Genomic DNA, 23385 nt, shown 5'->3' with positions numbered 1-23385 from the left:
TGGGGCTCGGCTGTAGGGGCTCACAACAGTTGCACTCTGGATGTCTATTGACACATCTTAAGTGTTCCTTTCTCCTTCAGAAATGCCACATTGTTAGTTTAATTAAGTGCTTCTCAATCCATCCTTTTCAGGCAAGGATCTCCCTGGAGACCCTGGCAGGAGACTGAGTCTACCAAATGTAGTTCAGTCAAAACTCAAACTAGAACACAGAGCTTCTCTTAAACCTGCCTTAATTATATATACATATGTATATATAAATCTTAACAAACAGATATTATTATACTGAAAGGTCGTTTTCTATCCCATGTCCCTGTGTATGCTCATAAGATGAAGAGTTTACTTTTCTAGGCTTTGCTTGTTGTTCCATGTAAATTGCTTCTCTAAATTTAAACTTTCAAAACAAACAATTTGGGAAATAAAGCAGAATCCTATTCTCATGGCTTTGTTGAGGTCATAGGTTCTATATAGCTTTCAAAGTGCATCATTCACTCACTTTTTTCCCATTTAGATATAGTATACATGAATTAAAATTAATCTTGGCATCAATTCATGACTAATTCACAGTTTTTTAATGCTAAATTAATCTATATTTTATTTTATTTCGTCTGAGAGCAGTATTTCTAATCACCAGTTGTTTTGGCTATGGAGGTGTCTGGTTTTGAAGTCCAAAATGACATATTGCTCCTCATATGTCAAAGAGCTTAGTGTCTGCAGCCCGTTCTCTGTGCCTTTGTTCTGGTATGAGGGGGTGTTTGATGGGGGCAGTGTTTTGTTTTTGGGGTGAAAGAGGGCTGCCCCACGACCCTCCACTGTTTATTTACTTTATTCTGAGCCCTGCATGCTGGGTAAAGAGAGAGCTAAGGCTTAGCCCAGGGAGCTGTGGCTCAGTGATGAGGGACTCTCCAACCACACACACACACCAGCCCGTCCTCACAAGAAAAACGGCAGTATAGGTTGAAATTTCAGCCGGCAAAAATGACCTATTTTGCAGCCGTAGTAATTATGACTAAGGGAAGTGACGCAGTTCAGATGACGTAAATATAAGGTGGCAAATTTTCATATTAGGAAGAGGCAGGTTGCGTAGATGGCTAGATAGATAGATGGAAAAAGTGGACTTAGCTCCAGGAAGCCCTAACCCTAACTTTAAGGAAGTAACTGTAAACCACATTTATAGTGATCATTTTAACCTTAACCATGATCCTTCCCTAACCCTGACCAAGTGGTTTTTGTGCCTAAACCTAACCAGACCTAAACCACAGCATTGTCACACCATAAAATAGAATTATTTTTTACGATTACTGCCGACAGAGGCAGCATATTAGAAAACGCTGCTATGGGTTGTTCTGGAGTGCAGGTACAATCGTCCTATGTGGGCGTTTCATTATGAGGATGTGTTGCACACACAGGCATGCGCACACACACACACACACACACACACACACACACACACACACACACGGGCATACACAGGGTTCTAGTGTGTTCTTCTGAAACAGGAAACACTGCCCATTTCAGTCCCTTTTTAGCATTTTTTCTCATACTCCAACTAGCTGACATTACCCCTTAAAATGATATTATAAGAGAGAGACACGCTTACTCACGGCAACCACAGAGGGCTCTCCCTCAAAGCCTATCAGAAATGCAGATCTGTAAACTACCTCAGAAAAAAAGTGAAGCACTACAACAACCCATCTACCACAACCACCACCCTGTCTCTCCCCCTTCTCCACCTGTCTATCATACATGTCATCCCTATCTCTGTGGCATATACAAAAAAGTTACAAAACAGTTTTACCTCCTAGCTGCTCCGAGCTTACTATAAATAGATGTGTATCTGAGTGAGCGCACATCCACACTTTCTCTCACTCACTGTGACCTCCCACCCACTCTCTCTGACTCTCTTTTTCTCTCTCTCTCTCTCGCTCTCTCTCTCAAACACACTGCTGTTCTTATCAGCTCTTTTAATTGGCATCAAGGCAGCTCACCCCCATAAAGCTGATGGCTAAGGCCAGCTGTGCTGCTATTGGGCTGGCCAGGGCTAGAGCTTAAAGTGGGTGGGGATGGGGGGGTGTTATTGGTAAGGGTCTCAGAGGGAGGGGAGGACTTGGCGCCCCAGTGGATGGCACTGACATCTTGGGACAGGTGGTGCTGGAGCAATGACAGCAGCAGCACTTTGGCCTTCTGGCCTGCTTGTATTCTTAACTCCCTCACTGACTGATTGTTTAGATTTAATCGGAAAGGATTCACTTGCGCTGGGGAAGACTGCCTTTTCCCACCAAACTAACCCATAATGTTAAATCACCCTACAGAGGTTGGAAAGAGGGAGTTAGCAACCTGTTGATGTGGGAGGCTAATTATTTTTGATGAATTCTGACTGAAAGATTGATTCAAACTGGGGGGTTAAGAGAAAGGACAAAGCCTTTAGAAGTGGGGATTGAGCTCTACTTGTGTGGTTTGTCCTCTGTCATTTTAGTGAAAACATAAGCATTGTGGGGTGTGACAGCTAATCAGTAGAAAGCTCAGGTGTGTCTTCAGGTGGTTTAACTCTGTAATCCCTGCTTCTGGTCCTGCCTGGCCTGTCTTTAATGCAGCCTCACCCAGCTGCAGAAAAATTCTCTTCTTACAGCCTGTTATTGTCTGTCTTCATCCTCTGCCTGCTAAAGACAATCCGCTGATTAGAGATTTAAGATAACAACAAATTCAATTTGTGCAACAATTTAAAAAAATGAAGCACTTCTCTCCAGTTAGTTAATTCAGTCTTTTGATAGTTAAGTATATTATGTTTTGTATGTTGTTTTATGTTATATAAAGGGATGGACAAGTGAATTTTATAAAAAAAACTAACCAAATGTGCAATTTTGTTAACTTGTAAAAACTAATTGCACAAGGATTATCTATCCATATTCATGTGAAATGCACTGAAGACTTTTTGCCTATTCATTATCTTTTTAAAGGGAAAATAACACACATTGTCACAGGCTCATTAACTATTTACAGTGTAGTTCACTTCTCTCGAGGTATTATCTTACAGACAGTGCAACCGTATCACCATTACAGCACGTGTCACATTACTGACAGAGATTATGATTTAAGGGAAAAATTACAGTTCTGCTTAATACAAGGAACTATTAGCATTTATTCTGCCTGTGAATGATTTTTAATATTAATAAACACCTCGGAGTTGCTGCCAGTGATCTTGGGAAACTTCAGGGTGAATTGTGTTGTATTACCTAGAGAGCAGTCAGATGATGCATTACCACAACTATGTGGAGAATGGACTATTTACGATGAGGCAGTGACCTCAACTCTTCTAAACCTTCTAAACTCTTCTCGACCACCCTTCTTGAGAAGAGACAAGCTTTTACTGCATTCATTCAAGTCTGTGGCATTTCTGATGACTATTCTGGTTCCTTTTGGAGGGTCGTAAACAGAGGCTGAAACTTTCAAGTCTGTCTAATGTCTTCTTTTATGAGAAAGGCCTGCTGAGGAATTTAAAAGGATTCTGTGTTAATTGAGTGACTTACATGGAACAGCATTATTCACTGTATTACATTATCTCTTTCAACAAGGGGGAAAAACTTAAAATTTAAAAAAAAAAAGTTTTATTTAATTGTTTTTGTCTGTTTTTCAGGACCCTCCGACATCTGTATCATTAGGCCTGAGGATGGAAGAAATGATCTTCAACTTGGCCGACACACACCTATTCTTTAACGACTTAGAGGTGCGTCTATTTGTGTTTTACTTTCTTCATTGAGCTTTCTATAACTTGTTGCTACGTCCCCTGTTCAGCGCAAATGCTTTCTGTTCACCTTGTGATGATTTTAGTGGTCAGAGTGTATACTGTATCTTCTTACGGGAGCGTAAGAACAGTCCACAGGATTTTTAGTAAAAGCAGCAACAACTGTTTCATAGCGTGGAGCTTGTTTCTCAGTTATCAGTCTCATAGTGGTGAAGTATTACCTCGGAGCCCAAGGGATACCATGAATTTTGCATGTGCTGTCAGTCTCCATCGTTCCTGGGTCACCAGCCCTGCCCCCACCCCCCACCTCCTTCCCACTCCCATAGCGGCTAGCGCAATTTGTCAGGCTCTAGTGTTTCTGTGGCCGCTCTGTCTGTCTGTATGTCATGCTGTGTGCTTGGTGTCGCTGTCCACCTACACCACAGACCCCTCTGTCACAGCATGAAATCCCCCGCCGTCTCCCCTTCCACGCCTCTTTGCCCCCCTGATTCATGTACGGCTAGTGTAAAATCTGCCCCTGGGACACAGGAATAGAGGGATCAGGGCTAGGGAGGTTGTGTGTGTGTCTGTGTGTGTGTGTGTGTGTGTGTGTGTGTGTGTGGGATGTCTGAGTGTGTGCTTCACTCTTGGGAGAGTTGAAGCAAAGACTAGAGGGTCAGAGATGCCTAGATCAGACTGTATGTACAGATACATGTTTGCTACATTCATATATACAGTATACACACAGTCACAGATATGAAGAGACACCCACTACTGTCCCGATCCAGATGTCAGACCCAGCTAACGATCAGTGTTCATCACATTATAGTAATAAACAAAGCAACTTATCTCCATTGTATTTCTAGCTCTTTCCAACTCACTGTCTATGTTTTTTATTGCGTTTTTTTATTCCTCGATTTTTGCCCCAGCCTCCTCCTCTCAGTCTGTTTCTCCCGGTGAATCCGATCCCACTGACCCAGCGCTTTTCCTCAGTGTCCTGCTTTATGCTGACCTCACAGGAGAGGAAATGTTTTGTTTGATACTTAAGTGTGAAGAGATCTGTGGCTAGTCTGCCAAGTCTCATTACTCACCACCATGTTCGACTGTGTTACATGAAGCAAACCCAAGAAGGAGGAAAAAACGGGGGAGAGACAGGGAAAGAAAATGTTCATACTCCCCCAGACAGACTAGTGACTGAGATTCCAAATGCAGTCATCGTGATCAAAGTTAATTGGCTGCAATTGGCTGGTTAAATATTTCCTTATGCCCTGGCCATGTAGAATCCATTGTAGCTGCACTTTATTTAATAGATGTGCCCCAATCATTTGAAAAAATGGCAGTTTGTGACAACTCTTAAATGTGGTTTTGCTCAACATCTGTCCTGTGTTTTGATTCCTTTTCATGTGTAATGAAACTGTTCACAGATGAATTGGCAGCTCAGACTTCTTATAAAATTATTTAAAAATGCACTGCGTATATTTCTTCTGCTCTATCTCAGTAACGAAATTATTAGATTTTGTTTTGACACTTAAAAGCTTTAGATTTTTTTCCAGCTCAAACTAGAGTATAGTATTATGACTAAAATAGCAGTCTGTGGTCTGCTGAAAGAATGCTTTTTAGAATGTCCAATATAAAGACCTCTCTGTAGACATCGCACTGATTGTCATTAACAATCATACCAGAGGAGGAGTGACATTCTGTTGAAGCCGTATTGATCTCTCCTCCTAAACTGAGCTGCACCACTCTGAGTGTTAAGTGCCAGTTCTCAGCAATGCCTAACCAGTTGTGTTTCCTCTCTGCTGATTTACAGTCCTCCATCTCAGATAGAGCTAAATAGAGTCCAACTATAAATACCACAGCCAGCAGCAGTTATGTATTTAAGCATGTGCAGAAATGCATATGGTCCATCTAATTTAGTCTAAGCCATAAAGGGAGACCCCAGAGGCTGTGCAGAAACACAGGTGCAGAGTTAGTGGCCTAGCGGTGTGTGCGAGTGGTCCATCTAAGTCTTAACACTGGTGTCCTGCCAGCCTCTCCACAAGAACATTAAATGTGGACTCAGCTTTCTTAAAACCTACAATGCATGCACTCATGGATTTTTTTTTATTTATTAAAATGTTGATTTTTAAGCATTAATTTGATCCAAACATTTGAAACGTATTTAAGTTGTTTACAGAGCCTCTAAACGTCACAATCAAGCATAATATTCTGTTCTGCCTGCCAAAGCTACAGCAAAGACTCTAGTCTTAGCTGGTGTATTATGTGCGTTCCAAGTGTGTGTGTGAGTGTGTGTGAATGGAGGCTGGACCATGTTGATAGAGCTGGTGAGTGACGATTCAGAGGAAAGTCATAAAAAGAAAGAGGGCATGCCGAAGAGGTCAACAGGGATCAGTTTCACCCTTACGTCTCTCTCTCCCTCTCTTTCTCCTCTAACCTTTTTCTGGATCAGCGCTCTCTTTTCTCATTCACTGTTAGATAGTATTGAAGGTGGGTCCCAGAAATACTGCACCCCCCCCAAAAGACCCCCCCACACACACACACACACACACAAATCTCTGTATTGATCGTCCCACAAAAACCATTTGCTACTCAGTCCTTTAAAGGAAGGGTGTAGTATTGTATGAACAGCACAATCTGTTTTTATCATCAAAAATGCTCTCACCAAAGGCAGTATTACGAAAGTAATTCAAGGCAATATGATCCCTATTGATGTGATTTCCACTGTATTAATTTTCCTTATAGAAGAAGTTGTATTTTAATAGCTACAGAGATAAACATATGATCAATATTTTAGATTAATCTAATATAAAATATAAGTTTTAGTACAACATCTATTATTTTCTTAATTTGTGAATTAACAGCAAACCCATACTGGTAATGTAATATCAATAATTTAATTATTTTATTTTATGAATTACACTCTACAATAACATTTTATTATTTTTCATGATAATATAATTTTATGAGTAAATTACTCTCTTATATATAGCCTATATTTACTATAAGATAGTAAATTCACTGGATGTCATTTTTACTCTAGCGCTGTGGCATGGGCTTGAGAGTTAATTGATGGTCTAAAGTGATGTGTATAATGAAGCCCACTGAGACTGAGCTCACTGCAAAGACTTGACAGCTCTGCTGTGACTCAGGGTGTGAGTTTACTGTAGGTGCGCTGCTGCAGCCCAAATGCTAACGCTGAGCGGTATGTGGGAACCAGGGGCCTCTCTCTCGCTGGCCGAGCCCCCTGTGTTCCTCTCGCAGTGGGGTACAGGGGCTGCCATCTCCCCCCTCCCTGGGTGAGAAAACAATCCTCCCTGTCTGGAGAATAAAGGGCATGGGGGCAAACCACTCACAGAGAGAGAGGGGGGAGAGGTCTCTAAAGGTGGGAACATTTTAAATTAGTCCACTGATGCCTCCATGCTGTGTGCAACACTCTTTCACACTCTCATGCACGTGCACTCTAAACATGTTGTGCTCCATAGTTTTAAAACACACAGACAAACATAGATACTGTACGTACACTCATGAAAATACCCACAAACTCTTTCACACACGCATACTGTATCTGTGGAACAACCCTGTGACACTGCGAGCTGACTGCTTTTTATAGCTCCCAGCCTGCAGTCGCAGGGTTGAAACCTCCACTGTCACTCTCACCCAGGGGCTGCCTGTTAATGAGAGATGCTGTGAAACGCACGGTTACCTTTTCCTACAGGCTGAAATGGCCCTCCAGAGCCTCTTAGTGTGGACCCATTCTGTTGGTTTTATGTCTCGCAGTAGAGAGTTAGATCCTGTACTCGCCGTTCCATATGATTGGTAGCTTTATGATATTTTCCTTGACTATTTTTTGTGATTTTATTCCCAGTAAGAACGAACATAACACCAACTGTGCTATTCATTGAATCATGAAATTAAGTCATTCAGTTCATTGCTTACCTATTAACACTGTAGCTCTATATCACAGTTTTTTTTTTATATTTTAAATAATTAACACCGTCATAAATAAATCCATATATAGTATGTAGTATGTTTTTTCATATGGGCTTGTTTAGGTCTATACACACTGATGTGGGTATTTCATCATTTGTCTGGCCACTGATGCAGCAGTTCTGTCAGGCTCCTCGACAGAACTCCATCAGGTCTCAAGGCGAGGCCACTGATGTGTTTTGGAAAGACTACAGAGAGAAAGTGGAGGTTTCAAAGCCACCCTGTCAATCTTCGCTCCGCAGAGCTCCACCTCACCCCCACCCTTTACCCGCTATCCTAACACAGCCGATTCATGCACCAATACGGGTTGAGGGTGCACTGAAAATATAACATTACTGTCTGGTGATAAATGATGATATTTAAAAATAGATTTCTTGTCCTGCATTAAAATGGGAGACATAACACCTGCCCAGGATTGTCGGTGGAGAAAGAGAACAGAAATTGCATAGATTTGTCCAGACAACAGTCCACTTGGCAGGAATAAACTGTTTCTCTATGGATACGTTTGTTGCGAGGGGAAAATGCTGAAGTGCCTGAGATTTGATATTGTATTTAATGTCGCTCTCCTTGAGGTGTGGTTTGGACATGCAATGCCTAAAAAAGGAAATAATGAGAAGCAGCTCATCCATCACACCCAACTAATTTATACTTTTCACTACCTGTGGGGTCGTTTCTTTTTTTTCTTTTCTTTTTTTTTTTTTTTTTTACAGCTTTTCCAATTATTACAACAAGTGTTTATAGACCACTTTGTCAAAATTCAGTCAGTTCTGGAGCAAAACTCCTTCTGGATCCCTTCTCCTGATCGTGTGAATTTTTGTAAAACCAGCATGGACTTCTCTATACCTGTGCTTTGTTTGGCGCCGCTGTTTGAATTCCATGACTGTTCAAGCACAGATTGTGGATTGGAATGAAGTGGGTTCGAAGAACTCTCCCTTTGTTACCCACATCCTGTGTTTGACCCCCAGGTAATCACAGCGCCCCCTCCCCTCTGCACCCTCCCTCCTTTCCCCCCAGACAGGGGTGCCTGTGGTGGGAACAGAGAAGGAAGTTGCTGGGGGTCACAGACCGCAGGGGGGATGACAGCCTCTGCCGGTGGAGTGGCGGTATTGAGAACCTGCGAACCATGGATGAGTCTTTTTCACATGGTTTTAGCCTGTAGGGTCACAAGGGATGCTGTGATGATGGCTGTTATCGCTCACACTGTGGTTTTGACCACCCACCCCCACCCAACGCACACACAGCTCACCTGAGAGAGAAGATGAGAGAGGAGGCGAGTGGGGGCAGCTTGTATCCAGAAAGTGGACAGTGTCTATGTTGCAGTGAACTAGACCTTCATGGGAAAAACAGGTCTAAGAGTTAGTTTAGATAGTGTGGCCATTTCTGTGTTTTGGTAACATTGCTGAGCAGCCCCCTCTTTCGTCTCCCTGCCTCTGACGGTTGCAGTCACCACTCTGAGCTCTTTCCAGGGCTACAGGAAGACTCAGGCCGTCATTGCTGATTGCTTAATGACAGATGCCAAGGGAACAAAGAGGGCTCTGATAGCTTCCTCCCCGGTGAAAAGTTTTCAGCAGACAGAAAGACAGAGATAGGGAGAGGAAGAGAGAGTGAATGATGTAGAGATGGATTCCTTCTGAGGCAGAAGCATCCTGTCTTCAATTGTTGCACATATTTTGGTGTTTTCATCTTTCTGTTACAGATAAGGATTATCTGGTAGCTGAATGGACTGAGATAAAAGAAAATATGTTGCTGATGAATTTAACAGAAAGACATAGTGTTTGCATAAGGAGTAATTGCGATGGCTTCTGGTGGAGGCTCTTCACTCTTGAGTACAGTAGGAACATCTGGTGTGAGTTAGCGGTGATTGTAGGTTTTAGAGAGACCACTGTTTGCTCGGTGAGGGGAGAATGGGGGGATTCGATGGAAAAGAGATGTTCAAAAGGTTCTAAGAAATTCTCAGACTGCCTCTCAACTGCCACCATCATAAAGATTTGTCAGTCTATCAGTAGTGTTCTACAAACAACATAATAGCAGTGTTATTTTTTTTTTCCTTTTGAGCTTTTGAAAGACTCAATGACACTAACTTTCTGTGCTTATGAATTCTTTCCATCAAGTCCTGCAAGTGAGCTATTTAATCATAACACTAATAAATCTTAACACTAATTAAACTGAAAATTACATCAAAACTTTTGAGACACATTACTTTTTATTTTCTTTTATTTGTATGTTATTTGTATTTTGTATACTCAGTATGCATTTTCAGAGCAATTCTATTTCTTTGGCAATTCAGCATTCACCCATGCAAATATGCTAGAATGCCACTGAGTTTGTCAGCAAGTCCGTCAGTTAGTAAAATTCACCGCCCCACCGTGTTTCTTTCCATCTTGTCCATGTCAACTATACGACTGTACTAAACCGACTTGAACCTGCACCATCTATGGCTCCGTGGTGTTTACGTGGCCTTCAGAAGTGGCTCCTAATGAGTATGTGTAAGGGTTACTGCACGACATTACCCACAGCCACCTCCTCTGTTAGCTTTCCCAGTCCTCCCAGGGAGCCAGCGCAGAGGTTTATGCCAGCCCCAGCTGGGAACAGTAACTGTTGGGGTCTGTGCATTCTTCCAGCAACCCCCTAATTCTCAGTCAATGCACACATACACACACACACACACACATCCAAACTTCTGTGAGCCCCGTTTAGCTGTTAATTAATTGTCGAAATATCTACATAATTACAAAGCTATGTAAACATAGTGCATTCAAACTGCAAATAAGCAGCTTGGTGAGATGGACCCAACCCCTGTATTTTTTCAGGCCTTTTGAATTTTATCACTTTACATTCATTGAGGTTTGATGTGTTTGTTAGTTTTGAGGATCTGGACAAGTCCATAAAAAATCATTCATAATCAGGCAGCAGTTATAATGGCCTCTGTTAGGCCTAATTACTGAGACATATTTATGTGTTTAGAGTCATGTTGGAGTTTGGATCTGGCAGACCCATAATTAACATGCTGAGTAATATTGTTCTCAAATATCTGCTTTGATCCCTGCTGGCTGTCAGACTCTGAAAGAAACACATTACATGGGAAGAACAAATATGAGGAACTATTGTTATTTAACAAGGTACCAGGGGACAGCATACAATTAAGCAATGGTATACCAAATGAGTGGAACTGAATGGACCTGTGCCCAAAGTAAAAGAGGTGGCAGGAGCTTTTGCAGTTAGCTGATTGTGTCTGATTTATTAGTGGGTAATTAAAGGATAATAGAAGCATTCCAGTCACTTGCACCAGAATGGGAGGTCTCTGAATGGAGGCTTTATGAGGTACTTAACCCAGGGAGCTGTTTTTGTTTTCCTAAACAAACAGACATGCCACCACTACTAAAGGAATTACGCACACTAATACTTCTGGCTTGGGTTTTCTTCTGAGGAAAATTTTTGGATAATTTGTGAACATAAATTATCCACAAGTCTGTTGGCAGCAAATCCTCAAGCTGGGACAAATTGCTGCTTTCTTCAACTATTAAAGATCTGCTGGTGAGTGTCTGGAAACAGATTAGGCCAACAGAGCTATGAGCCCCCGCCTACACCCCATCTCCAATTGGCAGTCCATCTTCTGGAACGCAGGGCTCAGAGCCCGCTCCATGTGAGGTCAGTTTGGGCTGTCTCCCCCAGCCTTTACCCGCTGCTCTCCTCCGTCTCCACCTCTCTTCCCTTCCACCCCCTTATCGGGGTGCAGGAGCCCCGGAGAGGAGGGGAAAGGGTCACAGGGTCAAAGTCTTTTCCTCTTTGGATCTCAGTGCTTGCTGGGAGAGGCTTGGCGAGAGAATGGCTGCATTAGAGCTGGGGTTGGGGGTCAAGATTTTAATTCTGTTAAAGAACAGCTGGTTTGAGTTTTTCCTCACGTCGCTCTCCCCTCCCTCTCCCCACAAATCCAGGGAGATGAAAAATTTGTTCAGAGGGGAACCAGTAAAATAAAAAAGGTTTACGGTCCAAAGCCCTTACCCTTACCCTGCTCTAGCATTAGAGAGGAATGCAATAACGTCAGCATTTGGCCTCAGTTAGATTGACTTAAAACAAGGAAGTCCTTTCTGTGTTTGGGTGTCTTAACAGCCGGATGAAACTTAATTAAAAAGCTTAAAAATTCGGGAAGGATTTTTCATACTTGAAACCGGGGGGGAATTCTCTCACTCAAGTTTCAATTTCCATGTGAAATTATTATTTTTCACATAACTTTAAACAGGTGAGAACCTTTTTGGCAGTTATGCGACCAATTTCAAACCAGAGAAATTCTTTAAACTACTTCATAGAGATATCAGATAGTCTCTGTGTTATTAATTCTAGATTAGGAATGACTGAAACAAATTAAGAGGTTGATGTCTCATTCATTTCAAAGCCTTTTGCTCTTAACAAGACTATTGCTCAACCTCCTTTTGGCAAAATTGCTAGCTGTCCCAAGTTTTAGTCAAAAGAGGCTCAGCTAGCCTGTCTCTCCTGTGCCCCATATGAAATGTGTTGATCTGAATGCCAAGGCAGGAGTCCCTCACATTTCAAGTTGGCTGAGGGGGCGGGGAGAGGGGAGGAAGGGGGAGGCACTAGAGCGCTCCTATAAATGGAAAACTAATAACAGATTTTTAGTCTGCTTTCTCCTGCGCTCTTTTGCCGGCTGGCTGGCTGACTGGCCCCGGGGCTGTGTTGGTGTGTGGCGCAGCAGCAATCAGAGGTCATAATTTCATTGGCGGTTAGCATCAGGTTCAATTTTTCTAGTAGGTTACATTTACCAGAAAGTCTGGATTGTGTTACTGTGTACCGGTGGAATCAGTGCAGAGCTGTAGAATCCCTCTACCTTTCCAAGAGGAGCCAGGCACCCTAAAGGGGAAGAGTAGTCTGCACATATGTTTAGAGATGCACACTCGTATATACATACACATGCACAGACCATTAGTGCCAAGGCTCTTTATACACTCAGCAAGCCTACATACATTCTTCTACTGTATGTATATATATCTGTACTCTCAGACATAGCAGTTCAAATGCCAACCTGGGGAGTGTTTAGAGTTGCTGGATTGGGACCTAATTGGTTATGTCTGTGGCTATGAATATCTTTAGACCCCTCTAGTGGTAACAACTTTGTGGGCCACAGGTCCATCCAGACTAATGATAAGGTTTGTTTTTGTTTGGACAGGGCTGGTGAGGGCACAAGGGAAGAAAAACGTTGTGAGCTGATTCAAAGGGATATAGATAGAAAGTCAAGGAGAAGGTGTTTAAGAACGAGGTGTCCAGCCAAAGCTCTATTTCCTAAATAAATATGTTTTTTCTAGTGAAAAATTACCTAGAACATGTGGGGAGTGACGCTTTTCTTCCACCAAAGAAACCTCTAGTTCTAAAATAGTCTTGTTAGGTGTGTCTTTAAGAGTATGTGAATCCCACATTATTCAAAGAGCATGTTTTGTGTATTTCAGGAATGTGACCAGGTACATATTGACGATGTGTCCTCCGATGACAACGGCCAGGACCTAAGGTACAACATTGGTACACTTTGATTCTTTGTTCATAGGTCAAAATAAAATGTGTCATATACTCTACTACCATCAATGGTGAAGCTGCTGGTCCTAACAAATTCTTCCTTTGTCTTTCTCAGTACGTATAACTTCAGCGCTGATGGTTTCCACGCAGCAGCGACCAGTGCCAACCTATGTCTGGCCACAGGTGTGAGGGGGGGAGTGGACTGGATGAGAAAGTTGGCCTTCCGCTACAGACGAGTAAAAGAAATCTACACCACCTACAAAAATAACGTCGGAGGTAATCCCCAACAAGCAGCGCCACTCTGCAGAAATTTGTCATGTAGAAACGGGTTTGCAGATGTACGTGCCCTCATTATGTGGGCGTTTGTGTGAGTGTCCACGTGTGTTCGCGTTAGTGTGTTTTAAAAAGCACACATGCCATACCACTTGGTCAGGGTAAATTTTGAAAATTTCAGTGGTATTTGGAGGGCTGGTCCAACCCAAACAATGTTACCCTGCGTTTCAGGTCTGCTGGGCCCAGCCAAAAGGGAAGCCTGGTTGCAATTGCGAGCAGAAATTGAAGCCTTGACGGACTCCTGGTTAACACTGGCACTGAAAGCACTAACATTAATCCACTCAAGGTAGGACTCCAGTGAGGAAAATTGTACCCAGTCCCATACCACACATATATAAACTCACATGTGGTGTAAATAAGTCAGCTCCATACTCCCAAGCCATTAAAGAAAACACAGCGCTTCGATTTGTCTTTTGGACAGGATTTGTGTTCTGATTTTGAAAGATAAGTGTGCGAAGAGATCTAACTTTAAAAAGGAGCTGAGGTCCAATCCATCATTGCAGGACATGTTTTAAACAACTGATACATTGCCGTGTCTTTATTTTCTGCACCCTGTGTTTTCTTTTGTCCTCCTTCACAGTGATTTAGAATGATGTAATCCCTTTGCTTTCCTCCTCTGTCTCTCTAATACAGGTCAAACTGTGTGAATATCCTGGTGACCACCACGCAGCTAATCCCTGCCCTGGCTAAGGTCCTGCTCTACGGCCTGGGCATAGTCTTTCCTATCGAGAATATTTATAGTGCAACCAAAATAGGTAAATACTGAATTTTGTATGTCATGCTTGAAATGTGTGATTTGAATCCTCTTGGACTTTCACTTCTCACAGCAATGTGAGTGTAAACATTAGCCCCTTTTACACAGCCTATTCAAGGCGGGGATGTTGCGCCGTTATTCCGCCTCGTTGTTCTGTATAAAAGGTACGAACGCGTGATGGGGGGCATTGTTGTTCCGCCATTAAGCCAGCAGCAGAGGTAGTCACATTGCCAGATCAATGTCTGTGTAATAGGGACAGCCAGCATGGCAGGACTACACACACTAGACGCCAATGCTGTTGTGTTACACGTCACGCCTCTGATTCTGGAACGCTATGCTAACACATGTTATCCAAAATCACACACAGGAGCAGCATGCCGGCTTTGTTTGGTTCAGTATAACAAAGCAAAGCCGGCATAATGAGGAGTCTTCTTTACAGTAATATTTTTTATTCTTTATTATTTATATATCTCTGTATGAAAGGGGCTAGCTAAGACACATGTGCTACCTAAATGATGGGACAGCGGTGTGGATGGGGTGGGATATTCAGTCAGCGGAGAGGATTGATGTTCTTCTATGAAGGAATAGGCCTAATCAGCCTGGGATTATTTTCTTGGAGCTGGGCCTGTGCTGGGCCTCCCCAGGCCTCTCCTGCTCAGTCTCTGCATATGAAACCACTTCTGCACATTTATGTCATTCCACAGAAACAGCAACCCCCCCTCCTCCGTCTCCCCCCTTTTCCTCCAGTCCTTCCCCTTCACTGTTTCAAATGCAAAATAAACATCAAGCTTCACTCCTGCGCCATTTTCAGGCCCATCAGCACAGAGTTGGAGCAGCATAGCTCAGGGTTCTTCAGAGCGTTAAGCGTACTGGTTCTTCTAACCAGGTCCATACAAGAGTGATTTAGCTGATTTAAGTCCATTTGTCCCAGGTTTGGGGGGGGGGGGGACGGCAGAGTTAATGCTTTTCAGATTGTCTTTATCTGAAGGCTGATCTTATCACATCTCCGTGCTGAGCTCAAAGTGTTTACACTCTGGCCTATTTTGTGTGCGTGTGGTGTTTTTAAAAGGGCTCTTGTCACCCTGTGCCTCTGAATCAACTTGATGGTGTTTAGTGTGGGTCAAAAGTGTGTGTGTGCCTGTGTATCTGTTTGCATCCATGCAACGCTCCACTAACATTCTGCTGTCAACTCCTCCACAGGGAAGGAGAGCTGCTTTGAGAGAGTAATTCAAAGGTTCGGGAGGAAAGTTGTTTACATTGTTGTTGGCGATGGTGTGGAAGAGGAGCAAGGCTCAAAAAAGGTAAGAGTTCTGAGAATAATAGACAGCACATACTGTATGCACAGTAGTGAAAACATTGACTAGAAATACACAGAGTTAGGAGAAAAGATAATGTTTGGACTGGTAATTACTTTCCGTAAGGTCGAGAGTTCATTATGAATGCCTTCAGAACACAAAACATACCTGCCATACCTTCCCAAAGAAAGGAAACAGCGCTCGAGCTCTCCTCCTTAACAGTCTTGCTTTACTTTCGTTTGTTGATCCTCTTATAGGGCATCCAAGTACAAGAGAGAAAGTCTGTGGTGTGTAATCAGCGCTCTTCCTCCGCCATCTCAGGTTTACAGAGCAGGGGAGGGGAGAGATGGCATAATTATATATTCCTGCTTGGTGCCCTGAGCAGCGTGAATGCTGTATGTGTAATGCTAGACAGGCCCTTTCAGGCATGTTGAAGGCGCACCGTAAATAGAGCACGCATAAAAGAGACTTAAATCATTGTTGATGAAATTAGAATATTTACTGCAATGACAAGCCTGTTAGCACAAGATGGATAAAGAAAGGCCAAAAGCTGAAATCTCCCGTAGTGTTTCAGGAAACATGACGGTGTCTGTTCAGATGAATCTGACATCTGATTTACCCTTTTTATGCTACCTGTTGGCTCTTGCTCCACAGTTTGTGTATTCAGCATTTCTGCCAAGTTTGGGTGTAAACCGCGTGCAAGCCGCACGCAGCAAACATATTCATTAGCAAATTAATCAGCGGTCCAGGAGCATATTTCACTGACAGTAACAGTGAGCTGCAGTGTGTCAGGGTGAAGACGCAGAGTTTCCCTTTGAAAAGCCTCCAGCTCCTTTTTCACCTGTTTCTCAGTAAACAATGAGTAGAAGCATGAGGACAGATGAAGAGTGATTAGGAAGAAGTAGCAACCTTTACCCTGGATAAATGTGTAAAGCAATAGCTCTGTATTATGAAAAGCGAGCACGCCCTGGGAATAAGGTCTTGAGGGATGATTGTGGAAAAAGATGCAAATATTTTTACTCAGTCTTGAGTTGTTGGAGTGTGACATTGATGGAAGGATAAGGCGTTTTTTTTCCCCCCGTCTGAGTGCAGCGAGTCCCACGACACGCCATGCGGTAAAAGGTTTCTGTGTCAACATCAGAGAGGACGTGAAATAACACAACAATTTCACCCGTCAGGAGGCCTCATATCAGACGTGACACTGTGTGGAACTACAAAAGCAAATGTCTGAAAGTTCTCTCGGCCCTCATTCCTTCACCCTAACCTGAGAAAAATCCACAATCCCTGAAACAATTCTGCCTTCAGTTATTACCATCGCCTGGGAGAGACGGCAGAGATAACATCTCCAGCTTTTAAACTTAAAAGCAAAGACAATTTACAAAACAAAAAGCAAAGAGCTTTTTAAGGGTCAGTGCAGGCTCTCCTAAGCGGAACATATGCCTGGGAGAGGCCATACCTTTGATAAGGGGAGGGTAATGGGCTCCGCACACTGAGGAGCTGAGGACTCTACCTGACAAGCTCCTTTCATTCTCTGCGACTCAGGTTTCTCCTCTGTCCTCTTCTTGGGAACAACAGCTCATTTGCACTGTCCTAAACACACACTCACAGGCAGGAGATTCATTCAAAAACACTGTGGGGAGTTTATTTCTGTTGAGGTTGAAGACAGCTATTGGATTGGTTTGGTGGTATAAAGCTACAACTTGATGCAGCAGAGAAATTAGTTAGAGGTACAGATGTGCTATTTGGCTGCATAGACTTATGCACAAGGGAGCAAGAGGAGCAGTCGGGGTGTATTGTTGAAATGATTGCTTTTCCTTGTGAATGAACCAGACTTTCTTTATTTATTGTATGTATTAGCTGCAGTATAAAGCAGAAAATCTTCTCAGTGCTTCTTGCAAGCACAAGAAAATAATGCAGGACCACAACTCACTATTATTTTAATTATAGATTATTTTTCAGATTAATCAGATTAATAATTAGCTGTTAAAACATCAGAAAATAGTGAAAAGGCTCTGGGAAATTGATGACTGCTTATTTTGTCCAACCAACAGTAAAGTTAAAGATATGGAATTTACAATAATATAAAACAGAGAAAAGCACATTTGAGAAGCTTGCAAGTTTGGCATTTTGGTTCCATAAATAAATGAAAAAAGAAATGATAAATTAAAGGTTTTCAACTGACCAGTTGATTAATTGACTCATTATTTTTGCGCTAAAATAACGTAGAGAATGTTTTTCTATGTTTTAAATAAAATTTGATATAATATGATTCCACTTTTTTTTACTCTTCCTACAGCACAACATGCCCTTCTGGAGGATCTCCAGCCATTCAGACCTCATGGCCCTCCACCATGCTCTAGACCTGGAGTACTTGTAGCACTACACTACCACCGTACACCCTGCTCCGCCTCAGCACACCCTGCAACCTTTCACCTCCACCCTCCAGCCCTGTCCCACGCTTGCCACAGACCCCACAGCTCAGAAAAGGCCCCCCTGTGCTACCTGGCGTCTGTCTTCCACTACACGGGAAGAAAAGAAGAGGAGAATGGAGAGAAAAAAAAGGCTGAGCACACGGTTAATGTGCTGACATACGGTCACACTTTGTCTTAACCCTAAACTTTTTTTTTTTTTTTTTTTTTTCTGGAAGCGAAGGAGAGAGGTGAATTTACGGCGCTGCAGCTGCTTGCCCTGGTTACTGTGAATTGGCTGCTTTCTGAAGCTGTCAGAGTGTTTTACGGCCCCCCTGTTTGTGCCGGGACTCTGTCAGGGTTCACACCTGTGAGGAGAGCAGAGCTACTGATGGCCTCGCCCGCCTCACCTCACCTCGCCACAGAACTCAGCTACAGTAAACCCCAGGCCCACAACTACTGGTGGTGACATTTCTTCGTCCGTCTAGCTCTTTGCCCCTTCTGCCCCTCACCTCCCCTTTATTGCTGTTCCTTATCTGTCAACCTACTTTTCTCTCGGCCTCCCCCCTCCGTCATGGGACAGAAAGACAAAGCGACTGCTCCTCTGTTAACCGTCGGCCTGGGAGTCCTGTGCTTCTTATTTATGAACGAAGACTTTGTGAGTGGCACCGTGCCACTGAGAAGGTACCTCGATGACAAAAGACTCGTGCCTTTTACAAAGTACTATTGATTTCCACCACAGCAAGAGGAAGGCGTTTATGGAAGAAACAAAAAAAAAGGGGTTTTCTAATAATTTAAGAAAATTACAAAAAACTTTATTTACAATGCTGAGACAATCGTGTACAGAGGAAATCTTTTTTTTGTGTGTGTAAGTTTGTAATCACTGGACTATTCCTTCCTATATTCATTTAGGTACGTGCTCTTGAAAGGTGGCAATGCTTTTTCATTGAAGTAAAAAAAAAAAAAAAAGGCATCCCATCGCACATACGTAAGCTTGTGCAACGCCTTAAAGTGTTGATGTGTTCAAGTTTTGTTCAGTAAACAAATATGTAGATAATGGGATTTTGTGATAAATTGTTTTGTCAAGACCAAAAGCATGGATGTCAAGTGTCAATGACCTTTCATTTGATTCTGTGATGTTTCTCGTCCTTACAGGAAACTTCATTCACATCTTTATATAGCATAACAGGTCTCCTCTATTGCAAGTCCTTTTTAGACTCATATTTCAAAGGGAAAGAGGTATTTGTTTTTTTAGTTATTCAGAAAGGTAGCTCACAACTTGTGTCCTTATGTCATTTCACCAGCTTGCAGCCCTGACCCCACATATTTGGAAGTAAACTTAATTCTGATAAGGGTTTTGGATTCGGCATGGAAGTGAGAAAACTCACAAATTTCCTGTCTCCCAAGAGCCATTTTAACAACAAATTTGAATAAATCTGATATTTAAAAAAGCAGACTTGAATAGGTTTTATTATCTTTTATACAAGCACTATAACAAAACTCTTGTACAGCAAGCGTAATTTTGTATGATGTAGTGTTTTTATTTGACGTTGAAAATACATTCTGTGCCCCTCTTTGAAATAGCTGAAACACATGAAGCCCTTTTCTTAGTGCTTCTACATCTGTGGATGGGGAAACCATAATTAACGTTGAGAGAAAAGCCACTAACTTCGAGGGGTTTGTGAACATACAGGACATGTGCTATCGACTGTGAATTTCTTAAACAGAAACCAACTTGTTGTGTTTCTGATTTTCCCTCCTTTGCACATGATCACTGTTGGCCTTTACATTTCAATTCGGATCCCTGTCCTCCCTATCCCTCGCACCCCAACCCCCACCCAACCCGCCCTCCAACCCCCGTCCCCCCCCTCCTTTGACCACATTATGTGATCTTTTCAAAACAACTTCTCCCCTGCACTCCGGGGTATCTACATATTGCTGCTAGGTCAAGGTAATGGTAGGTAAATAGAGGAAATGTTTTATAGATTCATACAGCACGCTTTTTTTTATTACGTTGCAATCATTAATGCAAACTGGAAATACTTTACAGTACATGGGCCTCATTGTGAAATGCAAAAGATTGTTGTGTCTGCAAAATATGTGTACAGATGTTTTTGACATTATTATTTGATTGTGTTTAAATTAATAAAACTGATTTGTGAACTAGTACATGTTGCTCTCTTTTTGTTTTAAACTATAATACAGTACTTTTCACAAAATGTCATCATAAATAGAGAAAATACTTGTGGTTAATACCTGATTGGATATTTGAGGAATTAAATTATGTCAAATTTGTGTCTCAAATGTAGAATTTAGGTGTAAAACAATTGAAACAATTAAAGATTGATATTTTTTTATCAGTGGAAAAAAGTTGAGGTCTGGTTAAACTTTTTTAACGTTCCATTGTGTTATTAATAATAACACCATTATCTGCCCCCAGTGTCCTGAGACTGACACTGATGTCACAGGCCTTGACCACTAATCCTACCAGGAAGCAAATAGAAACCGGAGCTGGCACAAGTCTAGGCCAAACAACATCACATACCCACATGCTAATCACATTCTTTAAATCCTCACAATAGCTGCAATAAAATACTTTTTACATCATGGCTACATCTGAATTACAGGCATGCTTTTGTGACTCTTCTGGAATAACTAACGTGACTTCTTAAAATAATGCAAAGGTTCAGTATTTTTGTGGTTGCATTTCTATTAATTGGATGTTTTTTTCTCAGAAGCGTCTCATAAATTTCAATTTTCATTTTATCGTGAGACAATACTGGATTTTCATGACAGCGAACTACATGCGTCATACATTCTTGAGGCTCCTGAAGCTGAGCCGACGCTCAGCCCAACATTTGTAATAGTCCTATCTTTATACCGTAGTGTATGTTTGTAGGAGAGTCCATGCATAATTTACAGATATCAAAAGACTCCCAAGTCATAGAGAGCTGAGTTAGTTTAAATAACACATGAAAAATATTTATGAGGCTGATTTTATGAGGTGGTCACAGCTAAGACAGTCCAGCATGTACCACTAGCCTGGATAGGGAAGAAAGTGTCCAGCGTCCAAAACCACATTGGAGCATTAAGCATGCATGGAATTTTATTTAGAGCCGCACGAACCGTTTAATATCCAGATCAATTATGTTTTCAGATGGAGTAGGAGCGATGGCCAGGGTGAGGCGTGTATGTCTGCCAGACTGGACAAAGCAGTCGGGCTGCTACCGCCGGAATGCACCGGCACAATGACCCTTAATGTGCTTTTCCCACTTCCGAACAGCTGAAAGACTAAGTACTGTCTGAGGTTCTGACTGGCTGTCGCTCTAGCAGAAAAGTGCTGCTCTCTCTGCAGTGTAGAATAGACGTCTGTTCTCTTTGATAAGTTTTCCCGATGCTCTGAGACCTGGCAGAAAAAGTCAGTCGCAACCAGACCAGACATTTCGTGAAAGAAAGAGTGGGTGTTGTGGCATGTCGGCCAGCCGCTCTGGCTTCTCGCACAAAACAGAAAGGAATAAAAATACGAGCAAGATTGTGTCTGTTTGGCCTGTGTCATTCACCTGACTCACAGTCCTGACGGATTTTCTGCGAGATCTATCATCTTTTGATGCGGCGGCTGCTTGATGAGCATGTCATGTGCTTGCATTTGTTAGATATAGGTGTTCCTGTGCTTTAATCAGGCTTTACAGTAACCGTGTAATTCTCAAGAGGCCTGCTCTTCACTGAACTCCCATCAACCCCCCCCCCCCCGGCAATAAAGGCACCATTACCTAGCGGGTCCTCTGTTGGGCATTCCTCACCAGGACGTCCCAGCAAAGCACCCGCCCTCCATAAAACTGTACTGCAATAATAAACAACGCCATTGGTGATTTACGACCTTGCCCAGACAGTGATTTCATGCAGATTTCCATAGAGGGGGCCTCTGACGGTGCATCACAATTGAACTAATATTGTATTACATGCATATCAAACTCCCCCAAAAAACCTGATCTGCCACATCTCTTTTACGAGCAGGAAGCCTATTAATAGGCCTGTGTTCTCCTCTTGGTGGCTAGTGTGTCTCAAGTTAGGGGAATTTGTCTCTGTAGCGAGCAGATGTCCACAGATTGAGACAATAAGGGAGAAAAGGGGAGGGGGATTAGACACAAAGCCTCCATCCTTAGCAGAGCTGCAAGGAGTTTCTGCTCAATCAAAGAACCAGAACGGCACGCTATTAGGTTGTTTCAGTCTGTGTTTCCTTATTCTTGGTTTGGCTGATGCTGTTTGTCTTGAGGCAGGGTAGACAAACCCGATGTCGCTGATTGCAGCTCCTCCTCCAGTGGTTTTAAGATGAAGAAGGCCTCTGCTGGGCTCAGTTTCCCCCTGGCAGGCAGCGAGAGTGACAAACCTGTTGTCATGCTGTGGCGGGTGATGGTGCTAAACTAGGCCCTTTGTTTACTGTTTGTTTATTTCTCAGTTACTGGGATTTGACAGGCAGAGTAGGGTAGGGACAGCTGGTAATCAGGAAGCTGTGGATGCCAGGGATCCCAGCCAGGAGTGTCAACTCCGAGGGGCCGGGCGTCCACAACTATGCTGGTCCCACACAGATGAGGCATTCCCAAGTGATTCTAGACTGTGACACTGCTATTCATGTGCATTGGTGGGGAGTTTGAGTATGATTGGTCTAAATAAGATTTGGTCAACGGTGTTAATGGACTTACAGAGCAGGTTGTGTCTTTTAGAGGTCAGCGAGGGTTAGCTACACACACATACATACACACATTCAGGCACCCACAGGACGAGGAAAGGGTTTGTTCTATTTGCCATGTATTGTATTAGGGTCTTCTGGCATCTAGTATTGCAAATTATGTTATTTTACCAGAAGTAGTTTTGACAAACCCCATGCTGTTTCAATAAAGCAATGATATACAGTGGAAGCCATTGCAGGAGTCTCTCATCATGCATCTATCCTACACTAGCTCAGCAGTAGTACGCAATCTATTCTTGATTAAATATCATAAACCAGAAACATCTTGAAACTTAACTCTTATGTCTGCCAGTCATACATGAGGTATTAGTCTTTTTGTGTTCTGATTCCAGAACAATTTGAAAATTTTCTAAATCGCTTTTTTTTTGGAAGTTGATGTAGTGCAGTACTTCCCTGCTGTGTGCCTCCTACAAAGAAAAAAAAAATCTTGTACCAGCTTGTAACAGCTGCTGGTTCTGAAGTTCATTCGCTGAGCAAATTCGGCAACAAAGGCACACTTTCACATAACCTTTCACCACAGCTCATAACCACTGCAGGGCTGTAGTGTTTGAGTCGTTACGGGAGTGACGGCGTTGCCAGGGCTGGAGCTGGAACGATGCTCACTGTCTGCCCGACCACAC

At 42.7% G+C, this 23385-nt stretch overlaps 1 protein-coding gene across 17 annotated transcripts in view; it reads left to right on the top strand.

The window, feature by feature from the left end:
• Positions 1-18136, top strand: part of eya1 (EYA transcriptional coactivator and phosphatase 1) — a 61969-nt gene extending 43833 nt beyond the window's left edge. For all 17 annotated transcript variants that reach the window (XM_067578022.1, XM_067578018.1, XM_067578013.1 and 14 more), the window contains 7 exons: positions 3632-3721; positions 13165-13223; positions 13344-13504; positions 13733-13847; positions 14195-14316; positions 15516-15616; positions 17907-18136. In XM_067578022.1, coding sequence (XP_067434123.1) covers positions 3632-3721; positions 13165-13223; positions 13344-13504; positions 13733-13847; positions 14195-14316; positions 15516-15616; positions 17907-17987 — 729 coding nt within the window. In that variant the 3' untranslated portion in view covers positions 17988-18136. The remainder of the gene's footprint in view (positions 1-3631; positions 3722-13164; positions 13224-13343; positions 13505-13732; positions 13848-14194; positions 14317-15515; positions 15617-17906) is intronic.
• Positions 18137-23385: the final 5249 nt, after the last annotated feature.

Source organism: Thunnus thynnus, chromosome 21 (genome assembly GCF_963924715.1).
Source record: "Thunnus thynnus chromosome 21, fThuThy2.1, whole genome shotgun sequence".
Taxonomy (NCBI): domain Eukaryota; kingdom Metazoa; phylum Chordata; class Actinopteri; order Scombriformes; family Scombridae; genus Thunnus; species Thunnus thynnus.
This window is presented reverse-complemented; position numbering and strand designations above follow the sequence as displayed.